This window comes from Pinus tabuliformis, chromosome Q, assembly GCF_031772625.1.
Source record: "Pinus tabuliformis cultivar Carrire ecotype Pingquan chromosome Q, CPIR1, whole genome shotgun sequence".
Lineage (NCBI taxonomy): Eukaryota > Viridiplantae > Streptophyta > Pinopsida > Pinales > Pinaceae > Pinus > Pinus tabuliformis.
This window is the reverse complement of record NC_142296.1, coordinates 1,362,551,005-1,362,565,775: the sequence shown is the minus strand read 5'-3', so window position 1 is coordinate 1,362,565,775 and position 14,771 is coordinate 1,362,551,005. Positions and strand designations below refer to the sequence as shown.

General features: G+C 38.7%; 1 protein-coding gene across 1 annotated transcript in view; it reads left to right on the top strand.

Annotated features, from left to right (window-relative positions):
• Positions 1–14,771, top strand: part of LOC149224985 (uncharacterized) — a 113,693-nt gene that overhangs the window by 68,302 nt on the left and 30,620 nt on the right. The window contains exons 3-4 of the mRNA XM_089388324.1: positions 728–985; positions 1,347–2,196. Of these exons, the coding sequence (XP_089244450.1) occupies positions 740–985; positions 1,347–2,196 (1,096 nt within the window). The 5' untranslated portion in view covers positions 728–739. The remainder of the gene's footprint in view (positions 1–727; positions 986–1,346; positions 2,197–14,771) is intronic.

The following is a 14,771-nucleotide window of genomic DNA, read 5'->3' as shown; positions in this document are numbered from 1 at the left end:
ATGAACATGAGGGTCATGAAGGATAGCATGCAATCCATAAGAAGCAAGTAATCTGTGAATATTAATGTTAGATTTCTCAGTGTGACTTTGAGAATATGCTGTGATATAGTGAAACAGTCAATCTCGATGATATATCTGCAACAGCTAAAAGGAACATTAATGGTAGTGTGTGATCAATAATGAGCGATAAATGGCACATAATCATTACACTCCTGTTACTTAGTCGTTACAGTCTATGGTCATCCAGTATAGATTTTTAATACTTTGTTATGGTATTTCTATTTATTTGATTTGAAATATTTTTCCTGAATGACTGGGTAACTTAAATTTTCAAATAATTTGCGTCATAATTGCTTCCTACACATTTCCTACATGTAGATAGTGTTCTTCATCTTTCTATTTACATATCTGCGAGAAAGTATGATTTTAAAATCTGTAAATCTTCTTTAGTATTTAAAATCTATGTTATATGTTGACTGTTCATATTTAAAAGCAACTAAATTTGTATTTGTATATGTTCTATATAATTATGTCTTATTGCTGTTGATAATATTCATGGACGTTTTTTCATAAGTCATTCCAACTTCTCATATATTTAATGTGAATATATTGCCATGTCATAACTTTATAAAATATATTTGTTACTTGCTAGTTCTTATCATTTCATTTATTTCATTTTATTTCCTCAATTTTTATCTGAACGCATCTTTCTAAATTTGCCATACAGAAAATAGTGGCTATGGGAGATCAAGTGCAGAGCGATAATCAATTGCTGTTTATTGTCTCCAACAAGAATGAACGAACTGACTTTATAATAATAAGCCTTGGAGATGCTTGGCCAGCTTGTGCTAACAAGATGGTGTTGAAAAAGGGTCAATCTTATAGCATATTCAAGCAAGAGATGCCGGAAAGCTGTTGTTCAGAATATGAGAAAGAAATTCTGAAGCAAACAATGCTAAGACATGAAGAAATATTCAGGGAACAGGTATACAGACAACATTGGCTGATAAGATGGATGCTCTTCAAAGGAAATATATATACCTACCAGGCGCGAATGATGGGTTATCATTAGATAGTGTTGGTTATCTATATACACAATGCTTTCCACTTGATAGCAAACTGATAATTCTAAATTCTATTAGTTCAATGTATGGGGCATGGCATGTCTGGTTGACATTAGTAGTGTGAAAAGAATCAAGATATTTAGAGGATGATTGATTCAAGTTCAAGTAACTTAAATCAATAGGGAAGAGAAGATAGAAGAGAAAACTTTTAACAAAGCTATTCCCACAAGACAAATATTTGGTCTATGTCTAATTATTTCTTTTGACTGCTGAATGGTGCAGGTCCATGAACTCCATCGTTTATATAAAGTTCAAAAGCTCCTAATGGATGATCTCAAAAGGAAAGATCTCAATACATCAACTTTGTCTTCCGCGACAAAGCAAGATGGTGCATATCTGTTTCATTTTGGCCCAGAACAGCTGAAGTCAAAAGAGAAACAAAATCTTTGGGGTGTTCTGAATGGGTCTCTGATAGAAGGAGACACTGCAGGTCATAAATATCCTATTTCAGGTACAGACTACATTCAACTACCCTTATCTGGTCAAATGGAACAGAATCTTCAGATTGCATCCAATCCAAAGGAAATCAATGGTATATCAAAAGACTTTAACAGGTTACAACCTAGTCGGGCTTTACGTAAGACTTTTGATCTTGAACGGCCAGCTGATGAATATATAGATGATGAAGCCACAGGTCAAATTGAAGAAAATACAATTTCAAGAACAACAGACAATGGTAATGGAAAGAATTCAAAGCCATTTAATTTTTACTCTAGTCAGGAGCCTGAAAATGAGGTACAGCTCACTCTCAGCACTGGATGGGATAAAGGTACAAAGATAAATGATCTGCGCATTCCCAAGCAAGAAAAGAAAGAAATGAAAGAATCTAACTGGTCACGATCTAATGAAGAGACAGTGCACTTCTCTGTGGCCGATGCTAGATCTGAATCCGCTACTCGAGAAATTCTTGGGAATCAAAAGTCTGTTCCTTCAAATCAGGGTTTCTTGGAAGGGATGTTGGGATATGGTCAAGAAAATCAGAAACATGAAGATCACAAATCTAAGTGGCAAAAAATTGATGGGGAACATGAGAAAAGAAGGAAGGAGAAACAATCCCTTGATATCGAAGCGGGTGAGAGGACCACTCAAGAAAATCCAAAACAACCACATTGGATTTTTCAGGTTTTGAGCCTAAACAGGATTTAATGTGTTTTAGATGGATACCCTTCTTCAATTTAATATAATGGATTTTTCTGAAAGCTCCTGTCTTTTATTTATTTTATCATAGTGCTTTAAGCCTTCCTCTTTACTTTCTTGTCAACATTTAGGTTTAAACTTTATACAGTATAGTTATCTGCTAGGAAACCTGGAAAGTTGAGTAATTCCATTTCTTTTCATAATATCTTGGATATTTCTATCAGAGCCTTTCTGAGAAATTATAGTATCTTGGCAAACAATTTTAGATAATATGTTGTATATCTTACAGGGAGCATATCAGACATCAAATTGCTAGTTATGGACATGTTCTCAACATCTAAAACATAAGCATGAGAGCAAATAGTTACAGCATTAATGTTTGCAAGCCCATTAATTGGCTAAGGGAACATAATGATTTTAATTAAAACACTGTTTTCTCAATGAACTGATTACCCCGACTGTAGGGAATGTTATATCCTGTAGAGGCCATCCTCCATTGGTTAGTGCCAAAGGATGTAGCTTACTACTGCCGGGCAATCCCTAGCACACTAGCTATTGTGTGACTCTAACTCATCACATGATAACTACAGGTACAAGTTGACTATATTAGTACTTGGGAGCCTTCTAACACATAGGCTAAGAGACATTTTCTACATGTAAGGCATGCCCTTCACACAAAGATGAACTAATGGAGTTTGTTACTAATCAAATTAGCAATGTTGCCAAGGTCCTTGCAACCTTCTGTGATTGACACACATAGGCTGAAGGTCCATTGTCATCTTGGCCCAAATCCCCACTCTTTAATCCCAACTCTCTCCTAAAAGGAAGGATTGTTGAAAGTTGTACAATCCACTATGGTCGGCATACACAGGACAGAGGCCCACTGTTACCTTGGCCGAAGTCCCTATTCTTTAAATCCCAACTCCTACCACAAGGCTATGGGAGGCTCCCCGTGAACTAACTTCAACCAACTACTACAAGGCTAGTGCCTTATAATGGGGTCTAATGGTTGAAGGGAGGAGTTTTATATGTATTGTCTTACTGCGTTAATATAAAAAATCTGCAATATGAATTGAACTAAACTAGTCCATAAGTACACTAAAACTTGATGAAATTTAACAAACAAATAGTTCAAATTAGTGTACTAAAAATATACTAACTAGAAAATTGATATATTCTATGATTTGATACCTGGTTAGATGAGTTTCTGAACACTTTTGCTTGCTGTCCTATTTGATAGGTATGCAAATTTGCAAGTGAAATACTAACAACGAGCTAAGACACTCAAAATTGCATTAAAGATGGCATATAAATAGTCAATCTTAGTGTACTAAAAATATCCTAACCGAATATGTAAGAGTTTCTAGGATTGAACACTCGATTATGGGGAGTTCCTTTTTAAAATTACTTGCTGCCCTATTTTTAGCAGGCCTGTAATTTCTACAGAAAATGTAGAAATCCGCAAGTAAACCCCTTGAGAAGCTATTCAAAAGTGCTTGAATACTTTAGATATTAGATTTAAGGGTGGGGAGGATGAAAGACTAAAGGATGGTTGATCTAGACCACCGTGAGCCCTGGAACTACAATAAAATTGAATTTTCAGCAAGCTGGAAATTTGAATTTTAGTGGTCTCGAGGTCAAAACCCCTTGGGTATTCACCTATAAAATTATTTCAGCTACTAATTTAACATTTAAATAACTGAAGCAATACATTTTGGCTACAGATGCAATATAAAAGTCATATAATGAGATTTGAGCTAAAACAAGTCTAGAATATAGTATTTACATGGACTATGAAATATTGTTGAACACTTTTTTGGTGAAATCTACAATATGAAATTTTATGACAGTAATATGTTCATCCAGATCTGCACACAAAAACTTGATATACTCGTGAAAAATGTGGTAAATTAAGCTCAACAAACAGATATTCCTATCACTTGGTTAAAATCTAAATTAAGCTTTTTTCTCCAAAGGTTTTAATAGCTAGAAAGATATGCAATTTCAGCAAGTTAGTAAATACAATTAAAAGGAAAACATGCCTTAAAATGCTGTAGAATATTTTAAAGTAAATTGAGGTTGAAGAGTGATCTTTTACATTTCCTTCTTACCTCACCAGTATGTAAAATTGCAATCACAACCCTTCTTATGTCAATCTTTCATTTTTGAGACTAAAGAATGAGTAGTTGGATCTGGAACTATCCCACTCTCTTAGCCTTGAATTTTCTCACAAGATTCTCTTACTCACTAGGAGGACCTGCTCATTTAAGATGCCCCAACCAAAGTAGTAACTGTGGCACTAATAGCCCATGATTCCAGATGCAGTTTCCCCATTAGAGTGCTTATCCAACACTTGGGAATGTGTATTTTTAGTGGCTAGCAAAGGGCAAGATTGGGATCTTCCCTTCCATGTGACATGTCTATCCCTGAATGGATCCCTACCTTGATCTTGTGATGGAAGAGGTGTAGTTGCAAAACAAATTCATAGAAACACAATGATAAAGCAAAAAATCAACAAAGGAAGGAAGAGAAGAATCAACTCACTATGACTCAATGCACAAGATAGGATTTTTTACAAACTGGTTTCTTTGTATTATGGCATCAAATGATCTCATAGTCAACAACTAGCTTTCAAATGGGAGGAACTAGCCTTTTATAAATTTTCTTAATGGTTAGTTTCCTCCTTCCTTTAAAATAATACCATTTGATTTGTCATCCACAAACAATTTGGAGACTAAGTCAACTCATGAGAAAAAATGATACTTTATTACATTTAGTACATTGAGTTTTCCCACTTAAATGGGTCGAAATGGCTCATCATCACTAAGAAAGTCCAATGCTCCACTATCAAAGGTGTTAGAAAATCGGAAAGGCAGAAAGACTTTCTTACACTTAATAATTGCTTGTGAGATTCTTGTGTTCTTATTAACTTTCTTGTGTTCTTCTTTTATCTTAGTTCATCAAGCAATTACTGAAACAATAGCACGAAGATCAAGGACACTAGATGTAGGCAGACAGCCAGGGAAAAACCCCAATCTTGGGGAAAACCCAGTCAACAACTCTTCCTTCAATAGTTTTCCTGAGATAATCCAAGACTCTTGACTTAGACACAGACTTCCTCCACACCAAGTCAGCCCTTTCCTTTTCAGCAGATGATCACTTTCCAGTACTGTCTTCGACCTAGATGCAGCAGTAGTAGCAGCAGCATGTATCTTTGACCCAGCAACTTCGATCTTAATGAAACAACTTCGACGTTGAAGCACTTAGCTCTTCGACCTTGAAGCATCACTTCTACCTTGATGCTGTACTTCGACCTTGATGCCGTATTTTGACCTTAATGCCGTAACAAAACTTCTTGATGCTGTAACAGAACTTCTTCATGCCGTAGCCTAGAAAATCACACGTTTGAGAGAGAGAGATAACCCAAAACCTTTGATTCTGCTTCTTCCAATGCAACTTCGCACTTTTTCACGGCTTCTTCTAGGAGATCGAACTTGTGTGAGTGATTGTCCTCCAAATGAATCGAACTGCTTCAATATAGGCTTCTAGTGAGGTTGAATTACCCTTCTTGAGGCCAACTTGGTGTGGAGGTGACAAAATTCATTTTTGACTAAAAAATAATTCTTTTTACATGATTCAAAAGCCCAAGAAGGGTCTTATTAAATGTACGATGACTCTAATGACTCAGCATAAATCCTAGAAGTCCTCAATGGGGTCTTTGACCTAAAACATGATGACCCAAGCATGAAACCCACGCTTTAATAAGTCATAATAATAATAACAAATTTTTCTTTTCATTCTTTTTCATAAGTACATTACATAATGACTCAAATACATTTATGAAGACCGAACCTAGTTACATTCTTCAACACTCCCTCTTAACTAGGGAGGTATTCATAACAAGTACAAGGAAGATCTCAAACTATATGAACTATGAAGAGTTTAGGCACCGCAATGCCATGGACTAGATTCCTAACCAGGGCAATCTATCCAAGGTCCTCCAACAATTTAGGCACTCGTAGTGCCACGGACTAGATTCCTGACCAGGGCAATCTATCCAAGGTCCTCCAACAATTGTGGCACTCGTAGTGCCACGGACTAGATCCCTGACCAGGGCAATCTATCTGAGTGGGACTAATATGGACTAAAGCTTTCAGCCTCTCTAGGTACCATCAGGCTTACATGCTAAACATCAACCTAGGGATCTAGGTGTGTATCTGAAGTCAGAGCTCTATGACCAACACCACTCTCCCTACTTTGGGACCTAGACATCAACACAAAGTTCCGGCAAGATGTCCTCCCAAGCAATTTGTTTTACACACAAAGCCTCAACACTCCTGATTATTCTAATCGGTAACAAATCCTCCCCAATCAAGCAAATTGGTGACAAATATCTCTCATGTAACTAGCATGCTATCAAACCATTGAGAGATTTACCTGTACAAACACAACCCCAATCAGTAACAAACTTTCAATTGTTCATAAGTAAATACAAACCTCCGAGGTTTTCCAGACAACTGATGTTGCTTCTCAGTTTATCATAGTAGGACCTCCAAATGAATCTTGACAAAAGTTCCTTTCCTACTTCTCATGCAACAACATATTCTACAAATAGATCCCGCTCTTCTTATCTTAGCAACCCCTCAAAATTCATTCTCCAATTTCTTCTTTCAAGGTGTCCATCATGACTATGATATGACCTCCCTCTTAACTAGGGAGATTTCTTCTATCTAGACTCCCTCTTAACTTACAAAGATCAACATCTTCTTATGATATTGGAGAATCTTTCATGGCTTCCATCCTCCTTATCAAAGTTATCATCATCATTCAAATCATTTCCTTCATCATGTTTATCATATCAACTTTACTTATGAACATCTTCACCATCTTGAAGATTATGTACCTACATGACTTAGATAGCAAGTACAACCAAATCTATAGAAGCATGAAGTTAACCATATCAAAATCATACAATAATGGGAGCATTAGACTTTATAAACATAATCAGCAAGAGACTTTACTTCTATACTTCAACTTCTTGCCCAGATTTTGTTACAAACCCTAAATCACATCAACAACTCAATCGAGTTATGAATCTCATTATATCAAGGGCTTCAATATTTCTTTCAGAGATATGACAAACATATAGCAAACCCTCGAATCAATTCAAATAAGTATAATTTTAACAAAGCATCTAACAACTTTCAAAATTTATATGTTGACTTCCTACTAGGATTTTGTGCAAACCCTAGATTTCAAACATGAGCCATTAAGCTTCAACAATCAAAACCAATCACAACTCAATTTCAGATTTCAACAGTCTTACATAAATCTCAAATTGTCACATTTGAAACAATGTCATCATATATTAAAGAATTAAGCTTCTACTAAGGTTTAGTTACAAAACCCTAGAATTCACAAATACTATCATCCTAGAGTATCAAACTTCGACCAGGGATTAGTTCCAAACACTAGGACTTATGACCATCAACAATTAGGTCAACACATATATCTAGGATTCCATCATCATACACAAGCATATCATAATAACATAAGTTTGTCAAACCCATTGACACAAACACATTCAGACATCTAACATATTTGATTAGATGGACAAACGTATGCCTAGGGTTTCATTCCTAGGACATTATCTAAAATAAGGGTCTTGCTCATAAACCCTAACCAACCCTAGGGTTTCAACACATACCACAACAAACCCTAATTTACCAAAGCTGCAAAGGTTTGGGATTTCAGACGTCACCATTCAACCATAACAGGTTAGGGTTTTCATAACTATACCAAAACCCCAAACATGACATCATCAAAGCATCAAACATGTTCTTTAGACTTCATCAAGAATCCTAAGTAGGCTAGGGTTTCACACATTATCATCGACATACCCTTAAGTTAGGGTTTTACAGAGAACCTTTTAGGGTTCCACAAGAATAATCAAAGATGTGAGGAGGGTAGATTTATCTAATTATGAATCATTCAATCAAGAATCTTTAAGATTCAAGAGTGCTAGACACAACAATGTTAGTAATGTAGAATAGATTACCAAAAAGAATGAATATACCTTTATGATGAGAGAACAAAGCTTATGGTCTAAGGCATACCTTTGTTTCTTAACAAACCTTGTAATCCCAATGCTTTGTCTTGTGAAGCCTTCTTTCATAATCCTTGAGTATTCAATAAACCTTTTCTAAACAAGGAAAATATGAATAGAAATGTGATTAGTATTTAATATAAACAATCTTAGATAAGTAAGGGAAACCAAATATAAAAGATAATACAAGGAGTAAGATACTTGTCTTTGGAAAGTGGTGATGGCTCCCTCTTAATCCAAACTTGAGGGATACGTAAGGGATAGAGGCCCTAACAAATAGGTCTTTGACTTCGGATCCTTCCATCTTGTTCTTCTTTGGTGAAACTTCTTCGACAAAGTTTGCCTGATCCCTCTTCCTCCTTTTATTCCCTGGATTCTCAGGACAATCCCTTTTATAGTGACCCATCTTGTGACAACTGTAGCATTGGCCCTTTGGACTTCTTGAAGGTTCTGTTGATTTGGGGTAGCATTGGATGTGCTCTAGCCATGAAAATTGGTGAAGAGACTAAAGAGCATGAGATCTCCAAGACCTAGAAATCGTTTTGGAAAATTCCATCCGGATGAAAAGTTATTAAAATAATTAATATTTTTAATGAGGTCCTAAGTCCAGACTTAGGAAAATAAAAATATTAATGGGTATTAATAAAAATAAGGATGAGAAGCTTCTAAGAGACGAAGATCAAGTCTATTTTAATCTTTGCTGTTGATTCATCAACAAGAAAAGTATAAGAGAAGGCTTGAGGGTCAGTTGGAAATATACTGAGGGAGACCAGTCAGTTCGATTTTTACAGTGGGGTTTCCGGAGAGATTCGAACTAGAGGTTTGTATTGCAGCAAGAGGTAGCGAGTACGGAGCTGAGAGGCAAGGACAGTGCCAGAGGATCAGTGCTGAGATCAGAAAGGCAGAAGCAAAGCTACTTAGGGAGACACAGAAGCAGCAGGACTGCACAGTCATTGGAGGGCCTGCGTGGGTGACGCGGAGTGGCCTAGTGCTGACACATAGAGGCAAAGTGATGACACAGAGGGTCTGGGAGCTGCGCAGATGCTAGCTAGTCTGGCACTGAGCCTAGGAGAGGTGCCGGAGAATTTATCTCAGTCGGGTGAGCTAGTTTGGCACCCAGTGTACCCAGGAAAGCTGTTTAATAATAAAATCCTCCTTTGCTACACCGATTTTCCCGCATTAGGTTTTTCCGGGGACAATTGTCCAAAAATATTTGTGTTGATGCGTTTGATTCTTGTGCATGTATTTGTTTCAATATTATGGTGTGATATCTGCCGCAGGATTTATTTTAATATTTACTGAAGGGTTTTCGTAAATAACTTATTGGAAAATAAGTAGGTAAAATAAATCAATTGTTGCAGTGATAGAATTTTCACATGGTATTAGAGTAAGTAATCAGAGACAGGAAGGGAAAATCAGTTATGGGTCGAGACCATGATGCAGAGGCATCTACCCCAGGAGACTCGCACGATATTCAGAAAATTGCACAAGAGAGTAATTTCGACTTCTCTATGTTGGCTTCCAGATTGGAAGAAGAAGTTGCTTGTGTGACAAGCTCTGATCATCAGAGGTATGGTATATAGACAGTGGAGCCTTTTGGCATATGACAGGAATTCGGGAATGTTTCTCAGATTATCAGGAGGAAAGGATGAATTTTCAGATCACCCTGGGGAATAAGGCAAAGTGTACTCCAGTAGGGAAGGGTACCATAGTTTTCCAAATAGAAATGGGAGAGCGGTTCTGTGCTACCAATGTGCTGCATGTACCAGGACTGGGGATGAACTTACTTTCCTTATCGCAACTTTAAGGCAAGGGCTATGACGTTTTCTTCATCAAGGAGAAAGTATAAGTCAAACACCCAAGCTGGAGAAAGAAAGTGCAGATCGGGATCAGAAGTAACATGTTATGCAAATTACAACTAGAATTGCCAATGGCAATGATATGCAGTAATGGAGACAAGGATTTGAACGAATTATGGCACAAAAGAATGGGAAATTTGCACCATGGGGCTCTGAGGATTCTCAGGAAAACTGTAACAGTGGTTCTGGATCTTAGTACAGAACGAGATGATGTATGCAGAGGATGTGCTCTGGGCAAGTATGCCCAGGCGACATTTCCTAGAAGTAAAAACAGGGCCAAGAGTGTACTAGGATTGATACACTCAGATATCTGGGGACCTATGTCCACTAAAGCTCTTATTGGTGCTGAATACTTCGTCACCTTCATTGATGACCACTCAAGGAAAATTTGGATTTATTTTCTGAAAACCAAGGACGAGGTTTTCTGTCGTTTCAAAGAGTTCAAGGCTCTGGTGGAGAACCTGACACGGAAGAAAATACAAGTTTTGTGCTCAGATAATGGTGGAGAGTATGTCGATAAGGAATTCACTGATTTTTGTGCTAAGGAGGGCATCAGCAGAGAGTGGACAACTCCTTACAATCCGGAGCATAATGGAGTATCAGAAAGGAAGAACAACACTATCGTGGAAGCAACTCAGGCCATGATATATGATCAGGATATGCCAAAATCCCTGTGGGCAGAAGCATGCAACACGACTGTCTACGTCTAGAATAGAATTCCTCATAGGGCATTGGGCAAGATTACTCCAGAGAAAGTCTTCACCGAAAAGACTCATGAAGTCAGCAATTTCAGGATATTTGGGAGCATAGCATATTCCCGTATACTCGAGGAGAAAATGAAGAAGTTAGATCAAACTGCAGAGAAAGGATATCTAGTGGGATATAGCGAGAACGCTAAGGCATAAAGAATCTATCTTCCAGGAAGCAGGAAGGTACTAGTTAGACGAGATGTGAAGTTCATGGAAGATAGGGCCTTCAGAAAATCTCGAGAAATGCCTTCCAAGGAGTAGTCAAAAGATGAGTCATTGGTCAAACCACTTCAACCAACGGGAGCCAAGAGTTCTTCCTCGGAACAAGAAGAATCACAGGAGGAGGAGGAGCTAACAGAAGCACCTGCTACTAGAGGAAGAACGAGCAGGGAACTTCGTCAGATTCTGCGAGATGCAGAGGATTTCATCGGTGCACTAAGAAACAATAAAAGGGAGCGAAAATAGCCAAATAGATATCAAGCATTAGTTGCTCAGGATGGGGAGCTTTCTAGTTTTTAGGAGGCTGCTCAACATCAGGTTTGGTTGGATGCGATGGTAGAGGAATACAACTCTATAATGGTGAACGATGTCTAGGAGGTAGTGCCGAGGCCTTAAGATAGATCGGTGGTAGGTTCGAGATGGATCTACAAGATTAAATACGCTGCAGATGGCAATGTGAAAAAATACAAAGCCAAGCTTGTGGCTAAGGGGTATGCTTAGAAGGAGGGAATTGACTATGAAGAGACCTTCGCCCCAGTAGCCAGGTATACATCTATTAGAACCATGATATCTCTTGCAGCACAGATGGGATTGGAGATTCATCAGAGGGATGTCAAAACGACATTCCTGAACAGGGTGATAGGAGAGGAGGTATACATTGAACAACTAGAAGGTTTTGAGACACATGAGAAGAAGTCTCATGTACGCAGATTGAAGAAAGCCTTATAAGGGCTGAAACAAGCACCTAGAGCATTGTATGGTCGAATTGATGGCTACTTGCAGAAGATGGGGTTTGTCAAGAGTGACGCATATCCAAATCTCTACTATGTAGTTGCAGAGAATGAGCTTCTAATCCTAGTATTATATGTGGATGATCTCTTCCTGACAGGTTCATCTAGGCTCATCGGGGACTGCAAGAAGAATCTAGGCACATAATTCGGCATGAAGGATTTGGGATAGATGCATTATTTCCTGGGGTTGGAAGTGTAGCAGCAAAAGGGGGAGATCTTTCTTGGACAAGGGAGATATGCTACAGAAATTCTGAAGAGATTCAGGATGCAGGATTGTAGACCCATGGCTACTCCAATGATCACCAGCTGGAAGAAAATTGATGCATCAGAAGACAAGGATGTTGATCCCACCTTATACAGGCAGCTCATAGGGTCCCTAATGTATTTGGTCAATACCAGGGCAGACATTTGTTATGCTGTCAACACCCTTAGTCAGTTCATGGTGGAACCGAAGAGGGCGCACTGGGCAACAACCAAACATGTTCTCAGATATATATATAGGGAATAGTCGATTATGGACCCTTGTACACCAGGAGTAAGGATATCATATTGACTGGATTTACTGATGCAGATTGGGCTGGAAGTTTAGTGGATCGGAAAAGTACCTCTGGGTATTGTTTCAACATTGGATTGGGAATAACCTCCTGGTGCAGTAGGAAACAGAAATCCGTAGCTTTGAGCTCAGCTGAGCTGAATATATGGCTGCAAGCACAGCTTCGTGCGAAGCCATATGGCTTAGAAAACTGCTTGTGAACCTATTCAGAAGAAAGATGGAGGCGAGCAGGATCATGTGTGATAATCAGAGTTGCATCAAGCTCTCTGAGAATCCAATATTTCACGATCGGTCAAAGCACATTAATATTCGATGTCACTTTGTCAAAGACTGTGTCCAACGAGGAGCTGTACAGTTGAGCTACACTCCTACAGGAGAACAGGTGGCAGACATCCTTACCAAGGCCCTTGGAAGAACAAAGTTTGATTATTTTAGGGAGAAGATGGGGATGATAAAGAATCCATTTCAGTAGAAGAAATGGGTATGATGTTGCAGTGCAGTAGCACGATGCAGCATGATTAGAAGGGGTTGTAGTGCAGATACAAAGTTGGGAAGCAGGACCAAAAACAACACGGATGCAGAGGGAGTTGTAGTGCAGATGCAGTGTTGGGAAGAAGGACCAACAACAACATGGATGCAGAGGGAGTTGCAGTACATATGTAGCAGTGGAAGTGATAGATCCATGGGCAGCAGTACATGATGCAACAGTGCAGAGGATGTTGGGCGGGGAGGCCTAGCATCAGCACAGGTATCGGTGCCGTATAATTAGAGTGATGCTTCGTGTGGAGTATTACTAGAGCACATTCCTCGCTAAGAGGGAGTGTTGATTTGGGGTAGCATCGGATGTGCTCTGGCCATGAAAGTTGGTGGAAAGACTAAAAAGCATGAGATCTCCAAGACCTAGAAATCGTTTTGGAAAATTCCATACGGATGAAAAGTTATTAAAATAATTAATATTTTTAATGAGGTCCTAAGTCCAAACTTAGGAAAATAAAAATATTAATGGGTATTAATAAAGAGAAGGATGAGAAGCTTCTAAGAGACGAAAATCAAGTCTATTTTAATCTTAGCTGTTGATTAGGGACTTAATCTCGACCGTTGATTCATCAACAAGAAAAGTATAAGAGAAGGCTTGAGGGTCAGTTGGAAATATACTGAGGGAGACCAGTCAGTTTGATTTTTGGAGTGGGGTTTGTTGAGAAATTCGAACTAGAGGTTTGGATTGCAACAAGAGGTAGCGAGTATGGAGCTGAGAGGCAGGGACAGTGCCAGAGGATCAGCGCAGAGGTTAGAAAGGCAGAAGCAAAACTACTCAAGGAGACACAGAGGCAGCAGGACTACGCAGTCACTGGAGGGCCTACGAGGGTGACACAAAGAGGCCCAGTGCTGACGCAGAGAGGCAAAGTGCTGATGCAAAGGGTTTGGCAGCTATGCAGAGGCTAGCTAGTCTGGCACTTAGCCTAGGAGAAGTGTCGAAGAATTTATCTCAGTCGGGTGAGCCAGTTTGGCACCCAGTGTACTCAGAAAAGCTGTTTAATAATAAAATCCTCCTCTGCTGCACCGGTTTTCCCGCATTGGGTTTTTTCGGGGACAATTGTCCAAAAATATCTATGTTGATGTGTTTGATTCTTGTGCATGTATTTGTTTCTATATTATGGTGTGATATCTGCAGCAAAATTTATTTTAATATTTACTGAAGGGTTTTCGTAAATAACTTATTGGAAAATAAGTAGGTAAAATAAATCAGTTGTTGCAGTGATAGAATTTTCACATGGTACCAGAGCAAGTAATCAGAGACAGGAAGGGAAAATCAATTATGGGTCAAGACCATGATGCAGAGGCATCTACGTCAGGAGACTCGCACAGATATTCAAAAAATTGCACTAGAGACAGTAATTTCCACTTCTCTATGTTGGCTTCCAGATTGGAAGAAGAAGTTGCTTTTGTGACAAGCTCTGCATCATCAGAGGTATGGTATATAGACAGTGGAGCCTCCTGGCATATGACAGGAATCCGGGAATGTTTCTCAGATTATCAGGAGGAAAGGATGAATTTTCAGATCACCATGGGGAATAAGGCAAAGTGTACTCCAGTAGGGAAGGGTACCATAGTTTTTCAAACAAAAACGGGAGAGTGGTTCCGTGCTACCAATGTGCTGCATGTACCAGGACTGGGGATGAACTTACTTTCCGTATCGCAACTTTAAGGCAAGGGTTATAATGTTTTCTTCATC